This window comes from Nerophis ophidion, linkage group LG19, assembly GCF_033978795.1.
Source record: "Nerophis ophidion isolate RoL-2023_Sa linkage group LG19, RoL_Noph_v1.0, whole genome shotgun sequence".
Classification (NCBI taxonomy): domain Eukaryota; kingdom Metazoa; phylum Chordata; class Actinopteri; order Syngnathiformes; family Syngnathidae; genus Nerophis; species Nerophis ophidion.
In genome coordinates, this window is record NC_084629.1 from 21049307 (window position 1) to 21070267 (window position 20961).

A 20961-nucleotide genomic window follows, 5' to 3' on the forward strand; every position below is an offset into this window, starting at 1 on the left:
AGCTAAAATATTCCGGCAGTGACTTAGACACCTAAATTAGACGTCACGTCAGGCGCCACTCACCAAAGACCCCGAAATTGTCTGACGTATAATTCAGTCGCCTGTTAGCTTGTCAGATTTCGGGTCAGACCGGTGGAGTTGTGGGTGAGAAGAAGTAAACATGACCCTGAGGGCAATCCGGTTGGTCTTCCCCTTGGGGACATCCGTGCTGAGATCTGGTAACTTCGCTCAGAAGGTACGGACACAAAACTCCCGGACTTTTGCTGCTATTATGGACCTCGCGTTCACAAGGACATGCTAAAGTAGCATGCTAGCTTAGCCGTCTACATGTTGTTAATGTATTATTGTTGTCTACTTATATAAGCTGTATTTATGCCGAGAAGCAAGGCCATGTCCAACGAAGAAGTACATGTCTAGATGTTAGTATTATTTTAAAATACTACTATAAATGTCAACTTTCAATATATATATATATATATATATTTTAATGAATTCAATTACTATCAGTAGTGGTCTCTCCAGTGCGGACCAAAATATAAAGTGTGCACTTATCTTATGATTGCCCCGAATATTTTGGTAAATCTATTTCGATGCTTTTCAAAATAAAGATAGACTGGCAGACCTTATTCTGAAATCCCCTAAAGAGGACACATACCATATTTCCTTGAATTGCCGCTGGGGCGCCAATTAATTTAAAACCATCTTCTCACTCCTGCGCTTACCATAGGCATGCGGTAAAGGTAAGCATGCGCTAATTATTTTAAAACCTCATCTAACTGCGTCACTTACCAAAGGCATGCAGTAAAAAATTGAGTGTGATGTAAGCTTGGACCTTAAATCCTACTGAATAGCTCTTAATCTTGTTCCCTTCATGCGATTTCAAATTACCGGTATTGAAATCAGTAGTGGTCTCTCCAGTGCAGACCAAAATATAAAGTGTGCACTTATCTTATGATTGCCCCGAATATTTTGGTAAATCTATTTTGATGCTTTTCAAAATAAAGGTAGGCTGACCCTATTCTGAAATCCCCAAAAGAGGACACATACCGTATTTCCTTGAATTGCCGCCGGGGCGCTAATTAATTTAAAACCATCTTCTCACTCCTGCGCTTACCAAAGGCATGCGGTAAAAGTAAGCATGCGCTAATTATTTTAAAACCTCTTCTCACTGCGGCACTTACCGAAGGCATGCAGTAAACATTTGAGTGTGATGTAAGCTTGGACCTTAAATCCTACTGAATAGCTCTTAATCTTGTTCCCTTTATGCGATTTCAAATTACCGGTATTGAAATTAGTAGTGGTCACTCCAGTGCAGACCAAAATATAAAGTGTGCACTTATCTTATGATTGCCCCGAATATTTTGGTAAATCTATTTCGATGCTTTTCAAAATAAAGGTAGGCTGACCCTATTCTGAAATCCCCAAAAGAGGAAACATACCGTATTTCCTTGAATTGCCGCCTGGGCGCTAATTAATTTAAAACCATCTTCTCACTCCTGCTCTTACCAAAGGCATGCGGTAAAAGTAAGCATGCGCTAATTATTTCAAAACCTCTTCTCACTGCGGCACTTATCAAAGGCATGCAGTAAAAATTTGAGATTGATGTACGTTTGGACCTTAAATCCTACTGAATAGCTCTTAATCTTCTTCCCTGTATGCGATTTCAAATTACCGGTATTGAAATCAGTAGTGGTCTCTCCAGTGCAGACCAAAATATAAAGTGTGCACTTATCTTATGATTGCCCCCAAAATAAAGGTAGGCTGACCTTATTCTGAAATCCCCAAAAGACTACACATACCGTCACTCGTGACGTCACAAGTTTGACCAGACGGTAATACTAAGCATGCGCTAATTATTTTGCGAAGCGAGTTTGACCCGGCAGTAATTCAAGGCAGGCGCATACTATATGCACTGCGGCAATTCAAGGAAATAGGGTATATGCGTGCCAAAGCGGTGTCAAGCCAAATAAGTGCTCGCTGCGAAATAAGTGCCCAAGCGTGTCGGGGCATATATTTAGCGCCTTAAGAGCGAAATACTGTATATGCCCACCCTATTGTATAAAGTGTGTATGGGACAGCTTGCGAAATAATTGCCCCTGTGGATTTGCTGATATTGTTAGCTAAAAGAAAAAGTGTATCATACCAAAGTTACTGTGATATATATTGTCTTAGGCTATTAAATATGGACAAACAGCAGGATGAAACAAATAAAATCAGTAGTTCTAATTTTGGTGAGTTAAGCTTTTAAAAATAGTGGACAGTCTCTAAAGGATCTCGCAACACACAAGTTGGTTTGACAATGACGCCGCCCTGCCAAAAAACTGCCCGGCGCACCTGTGGACTGCGCAGGTGCGCGCATGCGCTCACCCCCCCTGGGCACTTATTTCGGCTTGGCACAAATTTGGCTTGACAGCGGGCAGCACGCCGAGGCCGGGACTAGGTGAACATTTGCCAATGATACTTGAACTTGCTTTATAAATAATATATATTTATTTAAATAAAGCATTTTTCTCCTCAGTTGACAACAGTGTTTGTGCTAGGAATTTTCATAAAGGGGTCCCATAGACCCCATCAAGTCATAAAAATGGGGTCCCACAGTAAATTTTTTGGGGTCCCACTTTTTGTAAGCGTTTTGAAAACAAATGATAAACGTATGCATTGTCCTGTTATATCTCACATTTTATACTGTGTTTTGGAAAAAGGTTTTCATAATCGTTACTTAATTCATTAAAATAAATAATAATTAAAAAAAAGACAAATTTGTATACATGTATTCATTTATAAACATTCATTCACTTCTTTCCTTCATGGATCTAAACTTTACTGCTGCTGCTAGTTTTTTCTATGTTTTTATTTAATAAGTTGTAGGTGTATTTATTTCAGTATAAAATGTTTGTTTTTCTTTATGTCGTTTTTTTTGTTTGTATGTTGTCCGCCCTTTTTTGTCAAACAAAACTATGTTTTTTTATGGCAAACACAAAATGTGCAAAATCTTCCACCAAAAATATTTTTCAAAGTTTAATATTTGATGTGACGTAATCGGGGTTGAGGTGGCGGGCGTAGGGGCTAGCGGGGCGGTGTATATCGTAGCATCCCTGAAGAGTCAGTGTTGCAAGGGGCTCTATGGCCTGTATGGCCTGTATGGCTGTTGACTAAGTTGACTTGAGTGACAAACAACCCACAGCCTCGCTCTTTCGGTTTCTGCCCCTCCCTCACGACTGTTTCTGCGTGTGTACAGCTTCACAATTGTTTTGTTTTTAACCTCTCTTCACCAATTTTCCCTCCAATTTTTCATATGTGTGAGCAAACGCCAAAACTCCTTGAGCATTCATTGGCGCACATGTGAGCGACGGCAGACGTGCACACTGTTATGCGCTTATCTTTTTTTTTTCGATTTTGTGTACAGACAATCAAATTCAAGATAGGGCGGGAACCAGGAAGGGAAATCACAACATACACGCACATCCCAAATGACGACGAGAGAGTTGTAGAAGAGGAGAGGAAATATTCAAGCGGGTGATTTATGTATTAAAAAAACTAGTGGAAGATGGCATAGGGATTCTCTTCCTTTTTCTTTTAGTGATGTGGACAATGTCCAGGAAGCTTACAATGTGTCTACTTGGCCACATTTAGACAAATGTATGCGCCTGGATAAAACAATGCTCAAAACATTCATTTAAGTTGTTTACCATGGAAGCCCGCCCGTACACATTTAGGAACACACATTTTGTTCATTATTTCTACTGTTTATTTTTTGACATTGAATAGTTGAATAATTTTGTATGTAGTGTGTGAATGAAGCAAAGTAATGTGTAAATATTGTAAATAACAAGATGAACCACCTGTGGCTGTGAAGTGAACACTAGTAACGTTGTAAATACTGTATAGAGTAGGCTAACCCATGTGGTTCCTGTGGATGTGAACACAAATTGTAATTACTGTAGTGATTAAATAACATAATGACTGAAACAGACGTAGTGAATCATTTGGATGAATGGGGCAAGTGTTCATGTCAATTCTGTTGGTCATTTTTCAATTCTTTAAACCAGGGGTTCCTATTTACGTTGTTCTCGAGCTACCGGTCGATCGTGGAGGGTGTATCCGTCGATTCCCAGCCAGTGAATGAAAAAAATAGACCTAAAATTTAGCGTTCATCAATCTTCACTAAAACGTCAATTTCATCACTTGGTTGACATTCACGGCACCCGAGGGTCTTGTGAAAGGATGTTGGCTGCTGCCAGGTCATTATTAAGAAAAAATTACAGACAGGAAGGCGAGAAACACTTTTTATTTGAACAGACTTTCGCGCCGTACCTGCCGTCAAAACTCTTAAGACCGACTGCACAGTTCCTGTCGTCACAATAAAAGCGCTGCTTCATCCTGCCCGGGCTAACAGAATAAAAGTCTCAGAAAGCTAGCGCACACAAGCTAGCAAGCCCCGGAGTTTGCCGCCAATGTATTTCTTGTAAAGTGTATAAAAAGGAGTGTGGAGGCTGGAAAAATAAGATGCCAAAAAACAACCACTTTCATGTGGTATTGGACAGAAACGAGGACTTTTTTCTCCTCAATTTGAAAATGTGGATGTTATCAGCACTGCTGTCTGATTCCAATCAATGCAAGTCATCTGAATTAGGTAATATACAACCTTATAATCTTGTCTTCATGAAAGAAATGAATCCATACAGTATGTGTTAAACATGCTTGTATTATCATTAAAGAGCTTTAACTTGTCAACAAAAACCTCTTTTTCATAAATAAATAAATATAGATTATATATATGAATGAGGTAGATCGCCTCGACTCGGTCAATTGAAAAGTAGCTTGAATGCAGAAAAAGTGTGGGCACCCCTGCTTTAAACACTAAAACATATTTAAATGGTGCTTTTTTTTGGAAAATGTTTGCATGTTCAATTGCTGAGAAACCCGGAGCTTCTGGGGGGTTACCCCACTCTTTCCCCCACTAGGGCACCGTCCTGGACCTGGCTGGGGACCTGCGGCTCCCAGACCCCCAGCTTATTTTCAATCTTTTTCATTAAGTTCAAATCACATGCATGAACCCCAATACATATATACATTGTGTTAATGTCCATTACTTTGTCGTCAAGGCATCCGTGCACACCACCCCCACTAGGAATTTAGTGTACGGCTGGTGCGCCTACATGCTGGGAGAAAGGACCACGCCGCGCTTGAGTAAGTTCAGCAAGATCATCTCCGTGGACGGCAACCTGGCGTCGGGGAAAGGAGCGCTGGCGCAGAAGCTGGCCGAGCAGCTGGGTAGGTGGTTGTTCAGCGATCAGCTCACCGTTTGTCACTCGCAGTACCGTCGCTGAATTCCGTGCATGTATGTCAGGGATGCTCTACATGCCAGAGGTTGACATAAACTACCTGGACACGATGACTGACCAGAAGGAGCCCCTCCCCTCCGACTTCAACGGGATGTGCAGCCTGGAGAAGTTCTATGAGGACCCCAAAGCCGCAGACGGGAACAGCTACAGGCTGCAGCTATGGATGTACAACATGAGGCTGCTCCAGTACGCCAACGCCGTCGAACACCTGCTCACCACAGGTTAGAACCAAACCACACTACCACGCCCTCACGCCGTCTCAAACGCTCCCCTCTACGCTTCAAGGCCAAGGAGTTATCCTGGAGCGCTCCATCTTCAGTGACATGGTCTTCCTGGACGCCATGTTCCAGCAGGGCTACATCAGGAAGGAGTGTAAGTGCGCCACCTTTGTCCGTTTTGAGAGACCTTTTTGAGTCAACAGTGCCGCCTCGCCTCTTGCAGGCGTGCAGCACTACGAGGAGATCAAAAAAATCAGCATCTGCGAGTTCCTGCCGCCGCACCTTGCCATCTACGTGGACGTGCCCGCTGAGGAGGTGCACAAGAAGCTGAAACAGAGCGGCAAGGTAAGGACAGGAACCCATTGGACCTTTTGAAAAAGAAAGAAAACAGTAGAGGAACAAAAAAATACCGCAATTTTTTGGGCCAGGGGACACATCAGTATATAAGCTGCACCCACTAAGTTGTAGAAGAAAAAATAAAGCCGCAGATATATTAGTTGTGAAATTAGTTCTTTACACAGAAAAGTTTATTTATATACTTTAGCTAGCTCTCAAATCAGCAAAACAGACTTAATAACTCTTCTGTGACGTTTTGGTGAATTGAAGAAACTGAAAAAATAAAAAAATAAACTGTAAGTTAATAAATGGGTTGTACTTATATAGCGCTTTTCTACCTTCAAGGTACTCAAAGCGCTTTGACACTACTTCCACATTTACCCATTCACACACACATTCACACACTGATGGAGGGAGCTGCCATGCAAGGCGCCAACCAGCACCCATCAGGAGCAAGGGTGAAGTGTCTTGCTCAGGACACAACGGACGTGACGAGGTTAGTACTAGGTGGGAATTGAACCAGGGACGCTCGGGTTGCGCACGGCCACTCTCCCCCCCAGCGCCACGCCGTCCCCCATTATAACACTAACATAGACACTCATAAACCTGTTAGCATATTAACTCGTGCTAATGATGCTAGCTTCATTACTTTAAGATAGCACATACAAATATGCATGAAAACACTCCTACAGACGTCACACATGGGACGGTTTAGTAAGTGAGAATTGTTTTAGTTCTATTGTAAAACTTACAAACATTGCTCGGAGTGATGAACGAAGAATCCATACGAGTAGTAGCGCTATGGACATCTAGAAGACTTTCGGCTCAAAGATTTAAAAGCAGCAGCACTTGCCCTGAGCAAACTCTTCCAAATGATGTCGCCGTAGCACATAGACTAACACACCTTTTCATTGCATTGGCATGTGTTTAATGAAAACTACTTGGATTACGGATGTCAGCGGGGGGGGGAGAAAAAATCCATTAATTAACCGCACCGTTTTATAAGCCACAGGGTCCAAAGCGCAGGTAAAAAGTAGCAGCTTAAATTCCGACCTTTACAGTATGTCAATAATTCATAACATTGATTTTGATTCGTTATAGTTTTTTGAGTAAAGACAGTTTTAAAAATATAACTCCCACTGAAACACAAGGATCTGAGAGTTCTCAATAGGAGATGTATTTCAGAAAGCGGGGCCTTTTTAAAAAAAATCATTGCATGTGATTGGATAAACCACTCGTCCGTTTTCTTGAATGACCTGCTACTTCAACCACTCACATCGTCATCAAGCCGTGACGCTGATGAGAGTGCCACTGGGAAATCCAAAACAGAACCGCCGACATATTGGATAACGACAGAGGGAAAAGTTTGAAAACTTTTACTGAAAAAAACGCAGCAATGTCAGTCGACGATCAATGTTGTTTGTGCAAATAATTATGCAGTATCAATGTCTGCACACGGCTCTTCTCTGCGTGCCGCAATTGTTGTTTGAATCACACAGTCGCTTCGGCGCTACGTCACATCTATGAAGTCCCGCCCGCCGATCCTGATTGGTTCATTATTTTTTGCTATTTTGAAAAAGTTCTCATTGCCCTCGATCCCAGATCCTTGTGTGGAGCTCAGCAAACTACAAGGATCTGGCGAGAGTCAAGTTATTGCATCACTAAATTAACTTCATATCTATCCGTCGACTATAAGTTTTTATGCTCTTTTATTTTTTAATGCCGAACACATGAAATATGCAATATTTTCCCCAAAAAATGTATTTCAAAGTGAAGTATTTGATGTAGAGTAATTGGAGCCTTCAATGGGTCAATAATTCATAACACTGATTTTGATTGATTATTATTTTTTGAGCAATGACGATTTAAAAAAAAAAAAACAGCCTGCATGGCAATTTTGTGTTATTAAGAGTCAATATTACAACTGTTTCTCATTACATTTCACCTGTTTGCTCTTTTAGTCCCCTTTTTTTTGTATAATAGTATTTTTAAAATGTGCCGCAGGCCGTACTTTGGTCACTTTTGACTCAAACATGATGTTTTTGTTCCAAACCGCACCTTCAGAACGTGCCATTGCCGTACCTGAAGAGCATCGAGGACAGCTACAAGAAGTCTTTCCTGCCAGAAATCAGGTCTGTTTTTGTCGTCTAAACTGTGATTGTATTGTATACTTTAGCCTAGTCTAGCAATTTTAGCAATAGTTGCCAGCGTTTCTGTCTTTCAGTGATACATCGGAGCTGCTAGTGTACGACGCAAACCAAGCTCAAGACTTCGAGAAAGTAAGAGAGCAAAGATGGCCAAAATATTCCGGCACGATCTTTAACCGGATGTTTACTTGTTTGTGTCAGGTGGCGGAGGACGTGGAGTGTTTGAAATTCAACAAGGGTCCGTGGCTGAAGCAGGACGACGTCTCCTATCACCACATGAGAATACTGTGAGTGCTCATCATTCTCAATGCAAACACATGAAGAAGTAAAGCATGGGTGTCAAACTCCTTTGTATTGAGGGCCTCTGAGGGCCACATGTAACAGTAACTATGTATGGAGTATAATAGCCTTGTTATACAATTTATAAGGCAAATGTTTGGATTATTATATTGTTTATTAACATATTGATGAGTAACTTGCTTTTAAATCGTAAGTCAAGACGACAAGCAGTTATTTAAGTGTTAAATTTGGATATCCCAAAAAAATCCTTGGAACATCAGATAAGAATCACAAGTAGAAAATATGGAATTGCATGAGCAACTTTTTTTTGTCAAAACTTGAAGAACAAGTACAATTATAAAGTCCAGAAAGTTTTTTTTTTTTTTTTTATTCCAGCCCTCTGGCAGGCCACATAAATGATGTGGCGTGCCACCATAAAATGATGTGGCGGTCCACAAACATTTTACGTAGGAGGCCCCAATAAAAGGAAGTGCTGGGCCACAATTAAATGAGTTGGCGAGACACATTAGATTTATGGGTGTGCCACATTGCACTTTGTGAAAATTGGACTAAATCTGGAGGAAAAGATTCCAGATCCTGAGTCAGTGAGGACTTGAATGACACCATAGATAGAAAACCCAACTCTATGTTCCTAGAATGAGTGACAAAGGAGGAAATAATCAATATTGTGAAAAAAGATAAAACCAAAACCTCAACTGATTTGCAACGAAATTGATATTAAAACGATGAACGAGGTTATTGAAGAGATTTCAGAACCTTTAACTTATATCAGCAACTTATCATTTCAAACAGGCAAATACCCAGATAAAATGAAAACAGCAAAAATCATACCGATTTATAAGACTGGAGTTAAACACCAGTTTACAAACTACAGACCTGTTTCTCTACTTCCACAATTTTCTAAAATCATTGAAAAACTGTTTAACAACAGATTAGACAAATTCAAGAATAAAAATGAAACACTCATTGTAGGGGTGTAACGGTACGTGTATTTGTATTGAACCATATCGGTACGGGGGTTTCGGTTCGGTACGGGGGTGTACCGAACAAGTTTCTAAGCTAAAGTCTTTACAAGCTGCTTTGCTTCTTCTGCCTCTGTCTCAGCACCCAGCATTGTCCCACCCACACAACCATCTGATTGGTTACATATATAGCGGTAACAGCCAATCAGCAGTGCGTATTCAAGGGGAACATTATCACCAGACCTATGTAAGCGTCAACATATACCTTGATGGTGCAGAAAAAAGACCATATATTTTTTTAACCGATTTCCGAACTCTAAATGGGTGAATTTTGGCGAATTAAACGCCTTTCTGTTTATCGCTCTTGTGGCGATGACGTCAGAACGTGACGTCAACGAGCTAATACAGCCGCCATTTTCATTTCCTCAAACACATTGCAAACACCGGGTCTCAGCTCTGTTATTTTCCGTTTTTTTGACTATTTTTTGGAACTTGGGAGACATCATGCCTCGTTGGTGTGTTGTCGGAGGGTGTAACAACACTAACAGGGAGGGATTCAAGATGCACCACTGGCCCGAAGATGCGAAAGTGGCAAGAAATCTGCCGCCATACCCCTATTGAATGTGCTGGAGTGTCTGCACGTTTTACCAGCGATGCTAAGGCAGACATGGCACAGAGATGTATGGATAACCTGCAGATCCATTTCCAACGATAAAGTCAACAAAATCACAAAGGTGAGTTTTGTTGATGTTGACTTATGTGCTAATCAGACATATTTGGTTGCGGCGTGACTGCCAGCTAATCGATGCTAACATGCTAATTACCGGCGGTGCTAAAGCAGACATGGCACAGAGATGTATGGATAATCTGCAGATGCATTTGCAACTATATGACGTTCCCTTCCACCCACATTTAATGCGAAAAAACACTTACCAATCGACCGATTTAAGTTGCTCCAGTGTCACAAGATGCGAAAGTCCTGATCGTTTGGTCCGCACATTTTACCGGCGATGCTAATGCAGCTATTCAGCCATGCTATGGCTATGAATAGCGTCAATAGCTATTCGCTCAATAGCTTCAGTTTCTTCTTCAATACTTTCATACTCCAACCATCCGTTTCAATACATGCGTAATCTGTTGAATCGCTTTAGCCGCTGAATTCTGAGTCTGAATCCAAACTAACGTCACTATATCGTGCTGTGGTATTCGCCATTGTTTGTTTGTATTGACAGCACTGTATGACGTCACGGGAAAATGGACAGTGTCTTCGCAGAGAGCGGACAAAAAGGCACTTCAAAGCTTTTTTTAGGGATATTCCGGGACCGGTAAAATTTTGAAAAAAACTTCAAAAAATACAACAGGCCACTGGGAACTGATTTTTATGGTTTTTAACCCTTTTAAAATTGTGATAATGTTCCCCTTTCAGAGCGTTAACAGCCAATCAGCAGTGCGTATTCAGAGCGCATGTAGTAAATGCTTCTGCGTCGAGCAGATAGGTGTTTAGCAGGTGAGCATAAGGCAGCGTACTCTCCCCAACTGATAATAAACACCTCCCAGTCAACTACTACTAACATCACTATGAGCCCGTTGACCTTATAGAAACTTAAACTGCAGCTCAGCTCACTCGCAGTTCTGGCTTGAGGTGAAGGCTAATTAACTTTTAGCTTAACGTTAGCTCGTTTTGCTGTGTGTGTGTGTGTGTGTGGGTGTGCACGCGTGTGTTTTACGGACAGAAAATCTTTGAATGGCAGGGTCCCTGCTATCACATGTTGATAAAAAAAATAACATTTACATAATAAAAATCAACTACAGGCTTCCCAAATGCTGTGATAAATTAAGCATGATGCAGGGATGGGAATTTTCCGCGGATCCGCGGAATTCTGCCGATTTTGGCGCCGCCAGGGTGGTTTTTGTCTCTGCGTTAGAGATGCGCGGATAGTAGGGGTGTAACGGTACGTGTATTTGTATTAAACCGTTTCGGTACGGGGATTCTGGTTCGGTGCGGAGGAGTACCGAACAAATTACACACGAACATATGAAGTCGCCGCCTATGCTAAAGTCTTAAGAAGCTGCTCTGCTCCGTTCTGCCTCTGTGTCTGTCTGTACACAGCACCCAGCATTGTCCCGCCCACACAACCATCTGATTGGTTACATACAAAGCCAATCAGCAATGCGTATTCAGACCGCATGTCGTCAGCACTTCTGTGTCGATGTCGAGCAGATAGTTGAACTACTTTCTAAACATCACTATGAGCCTGTTGACCTTTCAAAAACAAACTGCAGCTTAGCTCACTCGCAGTTCTAGCTTTAGGTGAAGGCTAGTTAGCTTTTAGCGTAACGTTAACTAATTTTGCGGTGTGCGTGTGTGTGTGTGTGTGTGTGTGCGTGTGTGTGTGTTACGGACAGTGTTGATTGAGGTGTTGAAGCAGCAAAAAAGGACATTATATTAAATAAAAAGTTTCTGTCTCTGATAGTGTACAAAATAATGTAAGTGCATCATAAAGCCTACATGAACTCCATGGTGGTCAGAGATGAATTTTCAGCTATAGTTACATTAATCATTAGTAATGTAGCAGCCTAGTTTTGAATGGCAGGGTCCATGTTATCACATGTTGATAAAAATATAACATTTACATAATAAAAATCAACTACAGGTGTCCCCAATGCTGTAATAAATTAAGCATGATGAGTTGACTTGAAACTGTTTAATGTTGCACTTTTTATATGTAGAAGAAAAGTTGTCATTTTATTTCATCTAAGCAACAACTTGAAGCGGTTTAATGTGGATTAACGTGGGCAGAATTATTATAATGTTCCCAATGTTAAAAGGGTCAAGCCATTGTTTACAAATTTGGTAAATAAATAACCAAAACATGTATATTTTGTTGTTTTCTTACTGTACCGAAAATGAACCCAACCGTGACCTCTAAACTGAGGTACGTACCGAACCAAAATTTTTGTGTACCGTTACACCCCTAGCGGATAGGCAATTATATCATCCGCAACCGCATCACTAAAGTCGTCATCCACCCGCCATACACCCGAACCAACATTTTATCAAAGCCACAACCGCCCGCCACCCGCCCGTTGTTATATATCTAATATAGACGATGCAAGGCATTAGTGAGGTTAGAAAGTGTAACTCCCTCCAAATAGCACAGACACAATGGCTTTCTTGAACTGATTTATTTGAAGACTTCCTTTCCCTTCAAATTCAACGTGAAAACTGTAATGAATAAAGCACGTTACAAACGTAAAAATAATAACATGGACAGCATGTGGATCAAACATTTTACCAAGTAAAATACCAACAAATGACAAAAAAATACCTCGTTGGCCATACCCGGGAGTAGCTTCCTTACATCCGTCGACAGACCAAACGAGACACTTCAAAATAAAAGTATGCCCACATACTGTTTCAAAGAGTGCTGCTCGTTTTTCGTATTTGCGTAACAACATTTAACTATTTATAAAAGGATGATTTATATAGGCTAGTAATGACGAGTTTGGGCTACCTTGCTTCTGCAGCCTTCATCAGAGGTGTCACGTGATGTTAGCATAACATTGTCTGTGACGTGTTATATGGATTGTACCATCAAGTGTTGTCAGGTACAACACTTTATATAAATCAACCATTTATAAATACACGTCAGTAGGCTAAATGAACCTCTTCAACATAACATTTAACTATGTATATATATTTCCAAATGGTTCAACCGCCACCCGCCCGAATCTATTTAAAATCTATTTTTTCGTCATGTCGCCCGACCCGCGTCCGCGGATGAGACCGCAAACCGCGCATCTCTACTCTGCGTTGACCTATTTATCAGTACAAGGCAGAGAATTCCAAGTAATCCAAAAGTGTGCAAGAATTTGATATATGTGTAAACTTGAATACATAAATTTCATCACATGATACATTTTTATGAAAATATTTGCTAATAAATGTGAAATTTTGGTCAGGAGAATATTGTTAGATTTTTACTCAAAATAGCAGGAAATGTATCCTAAGCTAACATAGATTTCAAAATTTTTCTGGGGGTGCATGCCCCCAGAGCCCCCTAGAAGTCGAGTGCATTGGGTGTACTCGGGTGCGGCCGCTATGCGGCCTTCCGCAAAGCGGTGTTTAAGAATTAAAAAAATTTCAGCTGATTTTGTAAATCTTCATTCCCATCCCTGATGATGAGTTGACTTGGAACTGTTTAATGTTGCACTTTTTATATGTAGAAGAAAAGTTTTGTCATTTTATTTAATCTGAGCAAATATTTGAGGCAGTTTAATGTTGATTAACGTGGGCAGAATTATTATAATGTTCCCAATGTTAAAAGGATAAAGCCATTGTTTACAAATTTGAATAATAAATAACCCAAAAAATTATAGCTTGTTGTTTTCTTACTGTTCCTTAAAATGAACCGAACCGTGACTTCTAAACTGAGGTATGTTCCGAACCGAAATTTTTGTGTACCGTTACACCCCTAACTCACAGACAACCAATACGGATACAGAGCTAACATCTCACAAAAGCAATACATGGTTAAAAAAATATGCTGCTGCAGTGTTTATGGATTCAACAAAAGCATTGAAATAAAAAAAATAGAACAGTATGGCATCAGAGGGTTGGTATTGAATTGGATAATAAGTTATTTAACTAACAGGAAGCAATACGTGAAGATAGACGAACACACTTCCTCAGAGCTGAAAATATCTTGTGGTGTACCTCAGAGATCAATACTCGGACCAAAATTGTTCAATCTCTATATAAATGACATTTGTAAAGTTACAAAAGACTTAAAGTTAGTATTATTTGCAGATGACACAACAGTATTTTGTTCAGGAGAGAACACACCTAAGCGAATACAAATAATAACAGAAGAAATTAACAAAATAAAAAGATAGTTTGACAAAAACAGACTCTTTGAATCTCAGTAAGAATAAAATATTGCTATTTGGTTACAGTAGAAGAGAAAGTCAAACACAAATACAAATATACAGAGTAAATATTGAAAGGGTAAAAGAAAACACATTTTTGGGTGTAATAATAGATGATAAAATTAACCGGAAATCTCATGTACCAAATATACAACATTAAGTAGCAAGAAACACATCAATAATGAATAAAGCAAAACATGTTCTAGACCAAAAATCCCTTCATATTCTCTACCGCTCGCTAGTGTTACCATATCTGAGTTACTGTGTAGAAATATAGGGAAACAACTACAAATGTGCACTTCATTCACTAAATAATAATAATAATAATAATGATAATAATGGATTATATTTATATAGCACTTTTCTAGACACTCAAAGGGCTTCACAGAGAAGTGAGAACCCATCATTCATTCACACCTGGTGGTGGTAAGCTACTTTCATAGCCACAGCTACCATGGGTTAGAATGACTGAAGCGTAGCTGCCAGTTTGCGCCTACTGCCCCTCCAACCACCACCCATCATTCGTTAACCAGTGAGAGTGGGACTGGGGGCAAGGGTGAAATGTCCTGCCCAAGGACACAATGGCAGCGATTTGGATATCAAGAGGCGGGGAGCGAACCTGCAACCCTCAGGTTTCTGGCACGGCCGCTCTTCTCATTACGCCATGCCGCCCCAAACACACATATAAATGTGTTACAAAAAAGATCAATTAGAATAATAAATAATGTTGGATATAGAGAACATACAAAGTAACCCTATATTTATTGAATCCCAGTTATTAAAATTCAACGATTTGGTGCATTTGCAAACGGCGAAAAAATTAGGTATAAAGCAATGTAAAGCCTGCTAACCAAGAATGTACAACAATACTTCTGAACAAAAGAGGATAAATATAACCTCAGAGAAAAATCTAATTTAAACATTTGTATGCTTGTACAACACTTAAAACCTTTTAGAATATCAGTATGTGGAATAAATTATGGAACGGACTAACCAATGAAATCAAACAAAGCACCAATATGATTCAGTTTAAGAGACTGTTCAAACTACAAGTGTTTACAAAGTACACAGAACAAGAATTATGATGAACATCTTCCATCCATCCATCCATCCATCTATCCATCTTCTTCCGCTTATCCGAGGTCGGGTCGGGGGGGCAGCAGCCTAAGCAGGGAAGCCCAGACTTCCCTCTCCCCAGTCACTTCGTCTAGCTCTTCCCGGGGGATCCCAAAGTGTTCTCAGGCCAGCTGGGAGACATAGTCTTCCCAACGTGTCCTGGGTTTTCCCCGTGGCCTCCTACCGGTTGGACATGCCCTAAACACCTCCCTCGGGAGGCGTTCGAGTGGCATCCTGACCAGATGCCCGAACCACCTCATCTGGCTCCTCTCGATGTGGAGGAGCAGCGGCTTTACTTTGAGCTCCTCCCGGATGACAGAGCTTCTCACCCTTTCTCTAAAGGAGAACCCCGCCACCCGGCCGAGGAAACTCATTTCGGCCGCTTGTACCCGTTATCTTGTCCTCTCGTCCTCTCGGTCATAACACAAAGCTCATAACCATAGGTGAGGATGGGAACGTAGCTTGACCGGTTAATTGACAGCTTTGCCTTCCGGCTCAGCTCCTTCTTCACCACAACGGATAGATACAGCGTCCATATTACTCCAGAGGCCGCACCAATCCCACTGTCGATCTCACGATCCACTCTTCCCTCACTCGTGAACAAGACTCCGAGGTACTTGAACTCCTCCACAAGGGGCAGGGTCTCCTCCTCAACCCAGAGATGGCACTCCAGCCTTTTCCGGGAGAGAACCATAGACTCGGACTTGGAGGTGCTGATTCTCATCCCAACCGCTTCTCACTCTGCTGCGAACCGTTCCAGTGAGAGCTGAAGATCCTGGCCAGATGATGCAATCAGGAACACATCATCTGCAAAAAGCAGGGACTTAATCCTGCAGCCACCAAACCAGATCCCCTCAACGCCCTGACTGCACCTAGAAATTTTGTCCGTAAAAGTTATGAACAGAATCGGTGACAAAAGGCAGCCTTAGCAGAGTCCAACCCTCACTGGAAACGGGTCCGATTTACTGCCGGCAATGCGGACCAATTTCTGACACTGATCGTACAGGGAGCGGACCGCCACAATCAGAGAGTCCGATACCCCATAGTCTCTGAGCACTCCCCACAGGACTTCCCGAGGGACACGGTCGAATGCCTTCTCCAAGTCCACAAGGCTCATGTAGACTGGTTGGGCAAACTTCCATGCACCCTCAAAGACCCTGCTGAGAGTATAGCGCTGGTCCACAGTTCCACGACCAGGACGAAAACCCCACTGTTCTTCCTGAGTCCGAGGTTCGACTATACGGCATAGCTTCCTCTCCAGTACATCTGAATAGACCTTACCGGGAAGACTAAGTGAGATCCCACGATAGTTGGAACACACCCTCCGGTTCCCCTTCTTAAAGACAGGAACCACCACGCCGGTCTCCCAATCCAGAGGTACTGCCTCAGATGTCCACGCGATGCTGCAGAGTCTTGTCAACCAAGACAGCCCCACAACATCCAGAGCCTTTAAGAACTCCGGGCGGGTTTCATCCACTCCAAAGGCCTTGCCACCGAGGAGCTTTTTAACTACCTCAGCAACCTCAGCCCCAGAAATAGGAGAGCCTACTACAGACTCCCTAGACACTGCTTCCTTATAGGAAGACGTGTTGGCGGGATTGAGGAGGTCCTCGAAGTATTCCCTCCATCGATCCACAACATCCGCAGTCGAGGTCAGCAGAACACCATCCTCACCATATGGTGTTGACAGGTTACTACTTCCCCTTCTTGAGGCGGCGGATTGTGGTCCAGAGTCGCTTCGAAACCATCCGGAAGTCTTTTTCAATGGCTTCCCATGTCCGAGTTTTTGCTTCTGCGACCGCTGAAGCCGTACACTGATTGGCCTGTCGGTACCTTTTCGCTGCCTCTGGAGTCCTATGAGCCAAAAGAACCCGATAGAACTCTTTCTTCAGCTGGTGTCCACCAACGGGTTCTAGGATTATCGCCACGACAGGCACCACCTACCTTGCGGCCACGGCTCCAATTAGCCGCCTCGACAATAGAGGTGCGGAACATGGTCCACTCGCACTCAATGTCCAGCACCATCCTCGTGACATGTTCAATGTTCTTCCGGAGGTGGGAATTGAAACGCTCTCTGACAGGAGACTCTGTTAGACGTTCCCAGCAGACCCTCACAATGCGTTAGGGCCTGCTAGGTCTGTCCGGCATCCTCCCCCACCATCGCAGCCAACTCACCACCAGGTGGTGATCAGTAGAAAGCTCCTTCCCTCTCTTCACCCGAGTGTCCAAAACATGAGGCCGCAAATCTGATGACACAACTACAAAGTCGATCATGGAACTGTGGCCTAGGGTGTCCTGGTGCCAAGTGCACATATGGACAGCCTTATGTTTGAAAATGGTGTTTGTTAAGTACAATCTGTGACGAGCACAAAAGTCCAATTACAAAACACCACTCGGGTTCAGATCCGGGCGGCCATTCTTCCCAATCGCGCCTCTCGAGGTTTCACTGTCGTTGCCAACATGAGCGTTGATGTCCTCCAGTAGGACAAGAGAACCACCCGGGGCAGGACTTTCCAGTACTCCTTCGAGTCTATCCAAAAAGGGGGGGTACTCTGAACTCCTGTTTAGTGGGTAGGCACAAACAACAGTCAGGACCCGTCCCCCCCACTCTAAGGCGGAGGGAAGCTACCCTCTTGTCCACCGGGTTGAACTCCAACTTGCAGGCTTTCAGCTGGGGGACAAAAAGAATTGCTACCCCAGCCCGTAGCCTCATGGGAAGAGAGTTCAGCCCCTCACGAGAGAACTGGTTCCAGAGCCCTTGCTGTGCGTCGAAGTGATTCCGACTATATCCGGCTGAAGATTCTCCACCTCGAGCACTAGCTCAGGCTCCTTCCCCCTCAGCGAGGTGACATTCTACGACCCAAGAGCTAGCTTATGTAGCCAAGGATCAGACTGCCACGTGCCCTGCCTTCGGCTTCCGTTCAGCTCACAACTCACCTGACCTCTATGGCCCCTCCCATGAGTAGTGAGCCCATTGGAGGGGAGAACCACGTTGCCTGACCGGGCCCCATGGGAATAGGCCCGGCCACCAGGCGCTTGCCATCGTGCCCCACCTGCGGGCTTGGCTCCAGAGGGGGGGCCCCGGTGACCCGCGTCCGGGCGAGGTGAATTGGAGTCTCGGTTTTTGTAATTCCATAGAAATCTTCGAGCTGCTCTTTGTCTGATCCCTCACCTCGGACCTGTTTGTCTTGGGAGACCCTACCAGGGGGGCATGGAAGCCCCTGGACAACATAGCTCCTAGAATCACTGGGACACGCAAACTCCTCTACCCCGATAAGGTGGCAGCTCAGAGAGGTAGACCACATAAAATAAAATGGTAGACCACATAAAATGAAATGGTAGACCACATAAAATGATGTTGTGGCCCTCAATAGAATGACATGCAGGGCAAATCAATATAATGTGGCTGGGCAATTTCAAATTCTGTGGGGGCCAAATAAAATAATGTGGCAGACCACATTAAATGAAGTGGTGGGCTCCATTAGAATTATGTGGCAGGGCAAATTAAAATGAAGTGGTGGACTTCATAAAATGATGTGAAGTAGCAATTTAAAATAACGTGGGGCGGCCACCATAAAATGACGTGTTGGACCAATATAAAATGACGTGGCGGGTCATATTAGAATGACGTGCAGAGCAAATTAAATTGATTTTGGGGGCCACATTAGAATGTTGAGATGAGAAAAAACTAAAATGATGTGGCAGACCAGAATTGGCCCTGGGCCTTGAGTTTGGCCCCTGTAACGTAAACACTGTCTCTGCTTCTCTTTGGCATGCAGCGTTCAGGACAAACAGGACGTGTCCTCGCTGACCCACATCCCCCTGTTCCTGCCGGAGATCACCCTCGGCGGTCTTGAATTTCAGGAAAAATACTTCGCCTACAGATCGGTACGTGGACACATGTCCGCCCGCTGGTGTGTCTTTGTCTGACTCTCTCCTCCGTCTGCCTTCAGCTGCGTGGGAAGATGTACAGTCCTGGTTTCAACGCCGACGTGGGAGACAAATACATTTGGCTCAAGTGAAGAAGAAACTTTGGTCAGCGTGTGTACATCCTAAATATATATATATGTTCAAAACATGTTGTCATTGTCTACTCTTCATTAGGCTCACAGTCGAAACTTTCAATCTTCAAAGATGACATTTAACATGTTTAATATTTTGTTTTGGAAAAATAGATGTTTCTATTTGGACTAATGAGCTCATAAAATCACAGCTTTTCATTATACTTGACATGACTCCAGGGACGTAATGTTATTAACATTTCATATCACGGGTATTATTATTTATTGTTAATGTGCTCAAGATGTGTTCATACACACTTAAAAGCAAATTTTACAAAATCAATACAATAATTAAATAGCAACACAATACACTTTCTTGGCAGAGGAAATATCTCGTATATTATTGTTATAGCTACTTAAAATCATTATTTCAGTGTTTGAAAATGTTTTTCTTCTGTTTTAATTTGTAAACGTTTTTGTTTATTCATGATAAAGAAAAAAACGTGTGCTGGGTGCGTCATGTCCGGTTCATGTGACGTCGCGCCAATTCAATTCCTTTTTGTCATTTTTGAGTACGGATCAATCTCAATCTAATGGTGATGTGTGGATCAATATTAAAATATTGATACCACGGATACCTGATCTTTGTGCTCTAATATCAATTCTCAATTCTAAATTGGGTACTTTTGATACTTCAATAAATCAATCCATGTTTTCCTATATAGCCCTAAATCAGGATTGTCTCAAAGGGCTGCACAAGCCACAACGACATCCTCGGCTCAGATCCCACAACAGGGCAAGGAAAAACTCAACCCAATGGGACAATGAGAAACCTTGGAGAGGACAGCAGCTAGCATAATATTGGGAGAGTCCAGTCCATAGTGGAGCTAACATAATAGTGAGAGTCGAGTCAATAGTGAGGCCAGCAGGGGACCATCCTGACCGGAGACAGGTCAGCAGCGCAGAGACGTCCCCAACTGATGCACAGGCGAGCGGTCCACCCTGGGTCCCGACTTTGGACAGCCAGTGCTTCATCCGTGGCCACGGGACTTGTGTCCCCCGCTCCACGAGGGAGAGGGGGGCAGAGGAGAAAAGAAAAGAAACGGCAGATCAACTGGTCTAAAAGGGGGTCTATTTAAAGACTAGTGTATACAAATGAGTTTTAAGGTGAGACTTAAATGCTTCTACTGAGGTAGCATCTCTAACTGTTACCTGAATGGCATTCCAGAGTACTGGAGCCCCGAATGGAAAACACCATAGCCCGTAGATTTTTTTGGGCTCTGGGAATCACTAATAAGCCGGAGTTCTTTGAACGCAGATTTCTTGCCGGGACTTATGGTACAATACAATCAGGAAGATTGGATAGAGCTAGACCGTGTAATATTTTATACGTAAGTACTAAAACCTTAAAGTCACATCTTAAAGGCCTACTGAAACCCACTACTACCCACCACGCAGTCTGATAATTTATACATCAATGATGAAATATTGACATTGCAACACATGCCAATACGGCCTTTTTAGTTTACTAAATTACAATTTTAAATTTCCCGGGAGTTTTGTCTTGGAAACGTGTAATGATGACGTGTACGCAGGACATCACGCGT

The 20961-nt window shown here is 42.6% G+C and overlaps 1 protein-coding gene across 1 annotated transcript; it reads left to right on the top strand.

Moving 5' to 3' along the window:
- The first annotated feature begins 73 nt into the window (after window positions 1-73).
- On the top strand, window positions 74-19429 carry ndufa10 (NADH:ubiquinone oxidoreductase subunit A10). Its single transcript, XM_061879525.1, has 10 exons — window positions 74-235; window positions 5106-5274; window positions 5351-5566; window positions 5631-5717; window positions 5787-5908; window positions 7964-8031; window positions 8124-8178; window positions 8248-8333; window positions 19133-19241; window positions 19307-19429. The coding sequence occupies exons 1-10, from the start codon at window positions 161-163 to the stop codon at window positions 19373-19375; spliced, it is 1056 nt and encodes a 351-aa protein (XP_061735509.1). The 5' UTR covers window positions 74-160; the 3' UTR covers window positions 19376-19429.
- Window positions 19430-20961: the final 1532 nt, after the last annotated feature.

Excerpts from the sequence above, each read along its gene's own strand:
- ndufa10 (XM_061879525.1), top strand. The coding sequence starts at position 161 with ATGACCCTGAGGGCAATCCGGTTGGTCTTCCCCTTGGGGACATCCGTG. Across the intron at positions 5,275-5,350 it reads GAAGCTGGCCGAGCAGCTGG|GGATGCTCTACATGCCAGAG; the intron begins GTAGGTGGTTGT and ends CATGTATGTCAG. Across the intron at positions 8,032-8,123 it reads TCTTTCCTGCCAGAAATCAG|TGATACATCGGAGCTGCTAG; the intron begins GTCTGTTTTTGT and ends TCTGTCTTTCAG.